This window comes from Nelusetta ayraudi, unplaced genomic scaffold (assembly GCF_046127955.1).
Source record: "Nelusetta ayraudi isolate G7.1 ecotype Tasmania unplaced genomic scaffold, CSIRO-AGI_Nayr_v1 ptg000042l, whole genome shotgun sequence".
NCBI lineage: Eukaryota > Metazoa > Chordata > Actinopteri > Tetraodontiformes > Monacanthidae > Nelusetta > Nelusetta ayraudi.
In genome coordinates this window covers 17,490,001-17,502,064 of record NW_027466092.1, presented here as the reverse complement: position 1 = coordinate 17,502,064, position 12,064 = coordinate 17,490,001, and the positions used below count along the sequence as shown (strand labels likewise).

The 12,064-nt window shown below is 46.8% G+C and overlaps 1 protein-coding gene across 3 annotated transcripts in view; it reads left to right on the top strand.

The window, feature by feature from the left end:
* ankfn1a (ankyrin repeat and fibronectin type III domain containing 1a) overlaps positions 1-12,064 on the top strand; it is a 57,456-nt gene that overhangs the window by 36,010 nt on the left and 9,382 nt on the right. For all 3 annotated transcript variants that reach the window (XM_076035079.1, XM_076035077.1, XM_076035080.1), the window contains 8 exons: positions 631-728; positions 1,646-1,736; positions 6,525-6,632; positions 10,190-10,289; positions 10,380-10,512; positions 10,599-10,715; positions 10,828-11,043; positions 11,449-11,615. In XM_076035079.1, coding sequence (XP_075891194.1) covers positions 631-728; positions 1,646-1,736; positions 6,525-6,632; positions 10,190-10,289; positions 10,380-10,512; positions 10,599-10,715; positions 10,828-11,043; positions 11,449-11,615 — 1,030 coding nt within the window. The remainder of the gene's footprint in view (positions 1-630; positions 729-1,645; positions 1,737-6,524; positions 6,633-10,189; positions 10,290-10,379; positions 10,513-10,598; positions 10,716-10,827; positions 11,044-11,448; positions 11,616-12,064) is intronic.

Here is a 12,064-nt window from a genome sequence, read left to right as displayed (position 1 = left end):
AGCACACTCATTATGCTGTGAGTCTATTTGGGCAAGGGTAAATTTCAATACTGAGTAAACATTACTATCATTATGAAAAATATGATACATTTTGCAGCAAGGATGTTTTCCTCAACTCCACATAACCTAAACCAGCTTGAGCCCACTAAAAAATGCATTTGATGACAGCATTTCTGCTCTGCCAGAAATTTTTTTTTGATGTTTTTCACGTTTTCAAATAATCCTGTGACGGAACCAAAAAGGAAAGAATTCTTTTTGATTGAATCTGTTGAATCAAAATTTCAGCGATAATAAACAAACAAAATGGGAAGAATGGAATTGAAGGTCAGGACAAAGGCTTTGTGTGTGTGTGTGTGTGTGTGTGTGTGTGTGTGTGTGTGTGTGTGCGCGCGCGCGCGCACGTGTGCCTCAAATCCAACTCAAGGTAAAAGTCACACAGACAATTAAAGGTGGCTGCAGGACTGGGATGAGCAGCCAGAAGGTTAATTTCCTGCTTTTCTGCTGGAACTATTGATTGGTCATGAAAAGAGACGTGTTTAATGTCTGCTGATTTACTTGACCTGTGTGTGTGTGTGTGTGTGTGTGTGTGTGTGTGTGTGTGTGTGTGTGTGTGTGTGTGTGTGTGCTCAGTGGAGTGGAGCTGCCTGAAGGACTTCTCCCTGCTGGCTGGCGAGATGGTGCTGGACAATCTGCAGACTCTCAAGTACATCATCAGCGGCCTCACCACGGTAACAACAGCAGCTCACGACGACTTTCTTTTCTCTTCTCGCCATAGCCGTCACAGTTCCCGACCTGCTGCGTTTCCTTGAAAGCACGACGACCCTTTCAGCACACTGTGTGTCTACGCCTCTCTGCGTGTCCTTGTAATTAGTGCCGCCTTTTGTGCAGCACACTCGTGTGTGTGTGTGTGTGAGCATCGTGAAGGAGATGTAGATTTGTGGAGCTCTCTGCAGAATTAACGCAGCGGTCACCTCCACAGCGCTCCCAAAGAACATTCTGAGGATTGGGAAGCGGCTCTTCAATGGGAAGCTATGGAGATACACTGTGCGTTTGTGACAAGCTCCCAGGATCCAATATGGCGGCCCAATCATTTCTACATCGATGCTCACCCAGAAAAAAGCTTTTGGCTTCTGCATTATGTTGCCCATAGAGCATGTGCACTTCACACCATGCCTGTGGAGCTCGTGTGATACGTCAGGACGCACCAGCCAATCAGAACGAGCCGAGACTTTCTTGCCTTTATCTTTTTTTTAAAAGCCTATGACTTAAAAATCTTAAATTCAAAGAATCATTCTGAACCATTTTAGGTTACAGTCGTCCTCTCAGCCTTGTGGGAAATATGTTTTTCGGGCCTCATGGAATTTGTGGTTGCAGTACCTCAAGTGGCCACTGGAAATAATTGCCACGCTTCCCTGTTACCCTATCCTTGAGTGTCGCAGCGCAGACAAGACGCAAACCCAGCAGCAAGAGAAGCACGGCGCAGTGTGGAGGACGAAGCGGAGGACAGTTTGAACTCTGCAGAATCCACAGACAAACATCCGCCTCACAGCTGCTCCCTGTGTGTTTGTCGCCACGATGGGAAAACGGGCTCGCCATTGCACGTCTAGTTAGCTGTTGTGTGTGCTTTTTGTGTTGTTTTTTTCAGGGTCGCCTCTACTACGTGCGAGTGTCGGCCTACAACATGAGGGGTTGGGGTCCTCCCACGCCGTCCTGCCCCCCGTCCGCAGCTCCATCCAGTGAGTCCTCAGCCCTAAAATCCTCACCAACGCCGTTCACGTTTTTTTGTGCCTCTCCATCCGTCTGCATCGTCAATTAAAACATTTCAATCTCCCTGCCGAATTATGGCCCGTCGCGGCTGTGTGGATACATGAGGTGTAATTCATCACTTCTGACCGAGTCGTCTGGCAGAGTCGGGGGAAAACACGCACAGGGAAGGGGCCTGCGGCAGAGTCGTTCTGCAGTGCTGTGTAGTTGTGCATGGCGAAATTATGCAGGAGACACTGATTGTTGATTGACACCCAAAAAATAAATAAATAAATCATACACACACACACACACACACACATGGTGCACATACAGTGTACTCTTGTTTTGCTGTATTTTTGCTGTAGGTTGTTTGTTCCTTCTCAGCGGAGATGCAAGGGAAGGTTAAAGCCCACCCCTGCTATTTATCTCAAACGGGTCCTTTAAGGGTTTGGTCGCTGAGTGGCCCTGGTGCTACATTTTATTTTCAGGGTTGCTCACAATTCAGAGACATGCCTGGAAACCAGCTTGACAGGTGTTAGTGCCGTTGTTTCAAGTGCTTTCCTTTGTGCCTCTCTCCTCTCAACTGATGAATTGATGCACTTGAGCAATATGTTGGCGAACCTGGCGGTTTGGTGCGTTGCAGCGGTACAACTTGTTTTTGTTATTTCAAAGCTAATCCGCTCGCAGTGTGCACAGAGTCGTTGGCGCAGCGCGCCTGCTGTGTTTCACCCCGTTGTTCTCCGCCGGAACATCAGTCTCATCTCTCCGTCACGACTCACATTCAAGAGGCTCAACCTGGAGCTGTGCGTGTGTGCGTGAGTGTTTGCGCGCGCGCGCCCGCGTGTGCTTGTCAGAAAAGCGAGTGGGCGTGCAAGTTAAAGCGATTGGAGGAAGGGAAAAAAGGAACAGAGAGTGATCGTGCCACTGCATCCTTGAGACTTTCAGCCGCGGACGAGAGGGTACAAACGATAAGAACAGCTTCAAGGTAGTTTGGAAGCATCACGGTGGTCTCAGATGACCACGTGAGAGGTTCAGGGTCGTCTGTTCCACATGCTCTCAGGTCTTGAATACACTGGTGCTGCTGCAGCTTGGACACATATACCATGGTGAAGTCAGACACCCTACCACACACACACACACACACGCACACTCCAGATCCACTGCCATCCAGAAGCTTGTTCAGCTGCCTCAATGATGTTCTCCACGGCTCTTTTGCATTGCTGACCTTTTACGCGGAGGGGTCGGCAGTCAAATGATTTGCCAGTGGGAGCAGCAACATCCCGCTGGACTTTCTCTTCTTCTGTCTAGGAAGAACGTTACATTAGTGTGGCCGCAAGTTCAAGTCACGTTTCTGCCGTGAGCCCAGAAAGGAACGGCCGTCTCCCCAGTGACACTCTGTGATTAAGTTAATTATTGGGAACCAGAGGGGTTTTTTCCATCCTCTCTCCTCCAGATTTGGTCTAATGGAATGTTTGATTGTTTTTTGCATTGAGATATTTAAAGTAACATTATTAGGTCATTCATCAGCTATCCAATAGAAAAATGTTATTTTATTGTTGTTATTTGACTGTGATTTAGGCCTTTGCTTCTCAACAAATCCACATCGACCCCTCTCCAAAACGTTTGGTAAAGTTAAAGGGGCAATAAGCAGTTTCCCACTGCCAAGTCCAAATAAAACGCTCGCACTCATCTCCATCACTCGCACCCAAGCTGAATCTCATGATTCGATGTGTTACATAGGCAGTAAATGGGATGTAAAGACAGTCATTTTGGGTGAATTCCAATTCCTCCCATAACCCTCAATCTCAACCCTCAATCTCAAAAATGCGCGCTCCCGCGAAGTGCAAGTGCTGTCCCGATTCTCAGAACGTCAAGTTGAGGGACAAGATGAAGGGCTGTATCGCCCTCAATATTGAGATTCTCCGGCACCACCCTTGGCAGTAAGGGCTACCCAGAAGACATCTTCGAAAAATGGCGATGAAAAAAAGCGACCTTCAAATGGAAGTATTTTCTTAGTTAATAAAGATATAAATATTACGAAACCATTTTATTGTCTTAGTTTAAGAGTTTTTTATTGGATTATTGATATCGTTGTTGCGTAACATTTTTGTTTTTTTTACTTTACGATGTAAAGCCGGACCGGCGGTCCCGGCTTCACGTTACTTGTGTACATCGTTGTGTAGCGACGGAGGACTTCTTCTTTTTCGTCGTCTTCTTCTTCTTCTCCTTCTTCTTCGTCGTCGTCGTCTTCTTGACTGACTGGACGTAGCTTTGGCGTAAGGCCACCCCCCACAACTGCACTTAAGGGGTGTCCCATTTCTAAACCCTTACACTTATTTTTCAGGGCCAGTTAAGGGAGGAATTGGAATTGGCCCTTTAAGTCGTTACAGAAGCATCAGAACATTTCCCTACTGCAAAAAGAGGGAAACCAAATGAGGTTTTTACATTTTCCCCCAGGAAATGGGACAGGGATTCCTTTTTCCCCCACTGGTACAGTTGATGAAAAAAACTGAACAATTTCTGGGAACAACGGGACGGCTTGCAACTCAAATTCACATGCACAAACCTGCACGTGCAGCCGGTGCAGCTTTGTCATCAAAAAGATAGAAAGAGTTGGAAGTCAACAGACAGAGAGGTTGTGATGCGTGGCTCTAATAAAGAGGAATCACCACTAGAGCTTCACACACCACTGCTGGTTGTTTGTTTTGACACGAGCCTCCTGGAAAGAAAGACATCCACTTAACCCACATTTATAATAGTATATAATAATATGGCACATCGATAGAATAAGATCACTATGGCTTCATAGTTATAAATGTTCCGTTACGCATCAATGTTATCATCAGTATATATTTTAAGTACAGAAACAAACCCAGTTTGTTTGGTTTATATGTTTTCATAATTCCGTTCGTTCAGACTTCACTGATGGTTCCAATCGAAGATGTGCTGCACAACACCGTGAAATGCAGAATTTGGTTGAAGTTTCCACAGGTCGTGTCAGGAGAGGAGCAGAAGCAACTCTTCCTGCTGGCGCAGGTGTTGGACCAGTACTCTTTGTAGAACTGCGCAGAAGGACCGACTGACTGACCGAGCGGGCCTTCCTGCTGGCCGTGTGTGAGAGAGCTTTACAAAGCCCCTCTGATGAAGGTGCTCACCCTGGAGCCTTGGTTCTAACCTTTAGAGGGCCAGCTGTGCTGAAAGCTCTATGGGCCAGATCCACAAAGTGATTGCCCGGCTTTTATGCCAGAAAATCCGTGCAAATAACACCAAAAACAGTGCGTCCTATCCACAGAGGGGACGCAAACGTGAGGAAAAGAGGCGGCAGAAAAAGCGCTGAGATGCAGGTAGCGGCAGGGCTGCGCCAGACTCATTTGAATATATTTAAATGAGCCATTACGCGCAAAGTGACACCCCCTTCTATGCAAATGTGCCTCATTGGAAACGGCGGCAGATCCAGAAAGAGTTTGCGCTTTCGTGCTTTCACAGACGTAAACACCGGTAGCCAAAACCAGCCGCAGTTTTGTCCGTCAAAGTGTTTCTGGCCTCAGAGCGACTCTCTCTGATGATGAGGTGTGTATATAGAAAAATATCATACACACACATCTTATCAAATTTGAAATCAATATTTTTACTTATTTATTTATTGAAAACGCAAAGCATTGATAAGTTACAAGTTCACTTACACTTGAACCTGATCGGCCACTAAGCAGCTACCAGTCGCACTCAGGTGGCAGTTACTGTAAAATATATAACAATAAAATATATGTAAATATACTGATGCGCCTTGACTGCCTTCCGATCATGACCACAGTCAGTGGATCGCACAGGAGCGCCAGAGTTTCTCTTTGTGAAGTCAGGCTAATTCAAATTATTTGCAGGTTCGGCTTCGTTCTTGTCGCACAATCAAACACACTTGTGTTCATATTGCAACATTCCTGACGTGTGTTCAGTTTTCTGTGTGTTCCACTGTATTAATGTTTTTGTTACTGTTAGTATGGGGCGAACACGTTATACTTCCTCTTTAATGAGGGCGACGGAGCCCCCGGACAGGTGTGTGTGCTGTGCTTGGGGCTGTGGGGATGTTTGGAGAGACGTGTGCGACTGTCTCTTCCTTGGCCTGAGCTCAGGAGGAAACCAGTGTGCGTGTTGTATGACAACAACACAAATAAAGTATTAAGTCAGAAATTCAGTTTGAGGTGTGCACCTACGTCATAATATCTGAGGAGCTCTAAGGCGGTCAGGTCACTAGAGCGCAACTTGCGATTCTGATTCATTCCTGGGCGTTTTTGCGCCTGCATATCATTAGTGCCCTTCTGGAGACGATGCAAAGGTGACGAAGATTACGGCCGCAAAGTGCGCCGCAATTTACCGCTGCACTCCATTCTTTGTGGCTCTGGCCCTATGTATTTGTTATGCAAGTGTAGTTTAACAAAGAAAAAGGGTGTGAGGAAGCTGGCACCAGGGAGGGACCAAGACGGTTTCAGTTCAGGTCCAAGTACAGTTGATTTAAAACAATAATAGAAAACTCTCATACAGAGGAAATCTCCCTCTGAACTTCTGCAGTCCGTCGCATGAGAAAGTTCCATGCAGCTCAAGCCTCAGACACGTGTCAAACCGTGAACGCACCACCGCAGTTGGAACTGCACATGACTTTATTATCCACCGCAGAACCGCCGGCTCCGCGCTGCATCAGCGGTCGGTCGCAGGTTCACCTGTTGCCTCTTCTCCACCTCCGCCCGCTGACGCGCTCCCCTTGTCTCTCCCTGTCACTTGCCCAGACTGGAGGGAGAGTGACGGCAGGGAGCCCAGGAGGCGGGGCCACATTGAGGCCATGGAGCGTCTGCTGCAGCAGGTCCGGGCCACTCACACGCACTACTGCTGCGGAGGTAAGTCTGAACGGGTGCTCATACACTGGCGCTCCATACAGCCTGCTGTCTATCCTGCAGCATTTGGCCCCCAGGAATTTGTCAAGGCCACTTTAAGTCACGTGATGTGGGAATTTAATCCCTAATCATCAGAATGTTTTTTTCATGATTATTTCTTCATTGTGCCCAAACACTCCAGCAGTCGTATTTAATCATAATTTAGTATTCATTCTCTCTGCCTCCCACAACCTCTACGTCCTTCGCCGTCGACACAGCCGTCTCACCCTGCGGCTGTCATCATAGCCGGATCGTGTTTGGCAAAAGTGTTGATAAATTCTCCCTCTTACAAGGTTTTCCTGCTGCACTGCATGAACTCTCCCTTTCTGACGAGCTGCACCGAGCAGAAAGCCGAATGTCAGCTGTGTGGGTGGAAGAAACCCGGTGAAAAGGTGTAAAGTGACTTTAATATTCGGGAGTCAGGACGGCTGCCGAGCGCGATAACGCAGCTGGATTTCATTCACTTTGGTCCCGCGCGACATTTTCACTTGTGACATTTCTTCTCAAATGCTTTTAGCCCAATGATGTTCACGACAACTTGGAAAGCTTTGAGAGCAGTTCTGCTATCAGAGATTAATTAGATTTGTTATGTGCTGCAAAGCTGCCTTCAATATTTCTTAGTTGCGTAACAAACAAAAAAAAATATGTGGAAAAAAAAAAATCTAAAGAAATTTATACTTGAAAGAAAATTCCCTCAAACAGCGCGGACCTCAAGACTCTCCTCCTGTATGAAGTTTGATGAAAGCATGTGGATTTGTGGTTTAATGAAATAAAGACAAAATAACCTCTATGTCCTTAAAAGAACAAAAACGAAAAGAAGTGCTTTTGACAGAAAAGCCGACAGAAAACCGCACGCTGTCCCTGACTTGTGCTGCCGTCGTCCACTTGGAGGCATTGTACATGTTTAGGATCTGCGATCTGTTCAGAAAATTGAAGACTCATGAAAAAAAAACATCGCCACCACACACACACACACACACACACACACACATTTGTGTTTAGACATTTACATTATGAGGACCTGCTTTCGTTCGTTAAGGGAAGGACCGATATTGGCGATGTTCAGGGTGTCAGTTTCCACTAATGCAAGAGAGAGACGGCGGGGAAAACACGCTGAAGTGCAAAATACTCCATTAAAATTAATTAGCATGACGTTAAATCAGTCAATATCGCAGCGGCTGGCGATGGAATAACCCATCGTCTGTGTGTTTGTGTGTTTGCGTTGCATTACGCTGCTCTTATTTACACAATTTGTTCCCAGAAGGCCAAAAATAAACGTGTCAAATTAATTAGCGTGGCTACAAAGCCGCTGCTATGCAGCAGAGAGCTCTCGTTTAGCACTTGGACATCTTGATGTGTGTTTATTCATGCTTTTTATCGCACCTCCTTCCCTGGCCTCTGCCTCATGGTGTGTATAGATTAGTGTTGTTCAACCTTCTTGGAGCCACGGCACATTTTTTACATTAAAAAAATCCCATGGCACACTACGAACCAAAGATATATCATTATACTATTTAGCCTAATAATAACAACTTAATTTATTTATACTCACTCAGTGTGAAACCTGGGCCTGTTTGGATGCACACACAGCTGATATCCTCGGTGGAATTGAGGAAAAATAGGCTCACTGTCACTCAACAATCAAATGTTATTATTTGCTTTCAAACCAATTAAGCGAAATTTGGATAATATTTCACGGCACACCTGACATTATCTCATGGTACACTAGTGTGCCGCAATGGATGATGTACACAAAGTGCCGCTCTCCCTTCGTGCTGATTCAATCATTTGTCACGATGGATTCTGTAAATCATCCGTGTTCCTTACGACGTCTCCTTCAATTGAAATCATCCTGTGACTTGTGTTCATTTTCAGCATCAGTGAAAACACGCAGTGCGTGCGCCTCCCCCAATGCGATGGAGAAATCGCATTAACGATGCTCCGACACCGAAATCAGCTCTGCATTTTCACTCCAAGTGCAAAGCTACACATTAGACTTTTCACGCTTGTGATATTAACCACTTGTCAGGCCCGGTTAGCCTCTTAAGGTCCAAACACACTAATGCTTTTCAAAGAACGCCGCTGGTGGCAGCCCCAACCCGGCGCTAACACAAACAAACCCGGTGTGTGTTGCTGAATGCCCTGCTGTTGAGACGGTGCCCCCCAGCTCTCAGCCGCTGTGGCCGGCTTGTGTGAGGTTGGAAACGCTGCGTGACGACCATGCAGCAGAACCCTGCGTGGATTTTCCTCCAACAGCCTCTCTGAAGGCTCATGTGTAAGAGCGGCGTGCTGCAGCCCAGTGTGGACAAAAAGAGATAAGAGACAGTAATTACCTCCACAGAAAGCAAAGGCTGCCTTCCAGTGAATGGCTGGCTATAAAAAGCTGAAACACCCCTGTACAAAGCTTTTTTTTTATTATTATTAAGGTTTTTGTTTTCAAATTCGTGACAAACCTGCGGTTGTTTTGCTTACGTGTTAAGCTTTGTGTCTGCGGCCTTTTCTTTCCAAACAAAGATTGCTGCTGCATTTCAATTACCTCTGTGTGGTAAGACGGCGTCGCACAATGCTGTGTTCTGGCTCAAATGTCAGTCTCAAGGATCAAATGCCATCAAATGGAGAATTAAAATGAAACTAACGACAACAATACACGCATGAATGGGGTGTGATAGCATTGTCAGATAGCTTCAATATCACAACTGCCCTCAATATCATTCTTTCCATGATCTTTCTGAGCACAAAGTCAATATTGTTGCTGAATTTGTTTGCCGTCTGAATTGATCACTTTGCTTCTGCTAGCTAAATAGTGATATTACAGCCAGCCACCAGGGGGGGGGCATCTGTTGGCGCTCAGAATTGTAGTGGTGTACCAATACCAACATTGATGTCGATATTATCCATATTTGGATCAGTACGCTCCACCACTACAGAATTCTGCCAATCCTCTTATTCGACCAAACAGAATAACTTGTTTATTCTTAATGCTAACCTGCTAACAGTTAAACCCAGGACGTGAACAGCTAAAGTTGTTACTGGCAGGATATTAGCCAGGCTGCCTGCCTGCCTGCCCCATCCGGCGGCTGGCTGGTTCAGTTGGTGGTCTCCCGTCACGTTGGCAGACGGAACAGTAGCATCGCGACATGTTAGCGGCGGCTCCACGTCTGCCAGTAATTACGCGACGCTCAATTAGCCAAAGTCAAAAGGGGCATTGTGGTTTGGAGATTGGCATCATCAGAGCGGACGGCCCGTCGTCAGTGTGGTGGGGAAGCGCAGCCAAACATGTGAAATGAGATAAAGTTCAGACTGGCAACATGGGAGACTGACTCGGCCTGGTGACCCCGTAAACAAACGCACGCACGCGCGCATTCGTGCAGGCGCACCCACCCACACACACGCACAGTCGTGCAAGCACACACACACACGAGCAGGATTTATTATTTGATTTCATGTTAACATCACAGCATGCGGGTGATAGGTCACAGTGTGATTGAAGTTTCTTCTTCTTTTCCTCCCCTTTAATTTAGACACGTCGAAGCTGCAGAACCCGAGCAGGAAGCAGTCGGTGTCCCGGAGCCTGAAGCATCTCTTCAATTCCTCCAACAAATTTGTGAAAACACTGAAAAGGTTTGAGAAGAAGGCCTTGAGTGAGCTGTGTGCAGCTCTATGTCTGTGTCTTCTGAGTCAGAAGCATCGTCTCACGTCTCCTGTCTGCAGGGGCGTCTACCTGGCTGCTGTCTTCTACCACAAGGACAGTTTGCTGGTCACGGCCGAGGACCAGATCCCCATCGTGGAGGTGGACGACTCGTACAGCAGCTCCCTCATGCAGGACTTCCTGTGGTTCACCAAGGTGCCGCGCTCAAGCTCCTGAAACAAAGAAGGAAAAACGCGCACCATTTTTATTTTTTTAATGGGCTTTTTAATGTGTCTGTGCAGTTGTCCTGCATGTGGGAGGACGTGCGGTGGCTCAGGCAGAGCATGCAAGTGTCCATGTCTTCGTCCTCCACCCTGCAGGCCAGGCACAAGATGCTGACGGCCGCCAGCCAGCTGCAGGTCAGAAAGATAACGCCGCAGGTGCGTCGCTGCTTTGAAGAAAACTGCGGACAGGAAGTGACGTCGTCGTCCTCCTTCCCTCCCTCCCTCCCTCCCTCCTTCCCTACCGCAGAGCCTGCTGGGAACTCACAACCTGGGCCGCGTCCACTACGAGCCCATCAAGGACCGGCACGGCAACGTGCTGCTGGTGACCATCCGCGACCTGGAGAGTCAGCACTCGCTCTTCAGCGGCAAGTGGATGCAGGTAGCCAAGCTGCAGAGCCAGAGGAAGTCGCTGTCCACCCCCGAGGAGCCGTACGCCCTCGACATCCTCATCATTACCATTCAGGTGAGGAAGGGGAGGAGGGAGTGCGGTCACCAGCTATCCACTTCCACTCATTGGATTCTTTTCAGACTTGTTTTTGCATATGTATTGTCAAAGAGTCAATTTCTGCTCAGAATTCTCTTAACTTTTTATTTTTTGATTTTTTTGGCGTGGGCTGCAGTCAATAGAAACTTATAGATAATAGAATCAAATGTCTTTAGTTGGCATTCACACATCTGGTACTTAGTTTGAAAAAACAGAAACTCTATCTATCCTATTGACTGTCCTTAAATTTTCAGGATGAGTGTGTTGTTGTTTTCTTACATATATATACACAAACAGTCTCCTCGGCATTCTTTCCAGCCAATTAATTTCTGTGTGTGTGTGTGTGTGTGTGTGTGTGTGTGTGTGTGTGTGTCCATCCCTCAGGACATCCTGGCCTACCAGCGCCGCAGCACCCACCGCCTGGCGCCGGGCCTCTACCTGGGCTACCTGAAGCTCAGCAGCTCTGTGGACCAGATCAAAGTGCTGGTGTCCCAGCGGACCCCCAACATGCTGTGCCACACTCGCATACGGGACAACGCCAATGTCTCCAGGTACCACACACACACACACACACACACACATTATTATCATTCTGCTGCCATTTCCAATCCAAGCCCAACCACCTGAATTTGCTCAAAATCTCACCAACCATGAAGTTTGCTGAAGAATCACACATGCAGTCAACCCCAGGATGTTAAAATGTGCCCTCATGTTCCCTCAGGCACCTAAATACGGTCTTTATGGTCCAATAGAAATGTGACAGGGAGGTCAAACCACAGCTTATTGGTCCAACTCATCAAGACCTTAAAATCACACACCTTATTTAAATCCAATCTGGCCATAACTATTAGAACATGTGAGGTGATGTCCTTGATGTATTTGCTTTAAAAATGTACTTACTTACTTACTTACTTACTTACTTACTAGCTATTATATCTATTTATTCATTCAATTTCAGTTATTTCTTTTCCTTCTTCCTGCTATCATCATCACTGTTTCA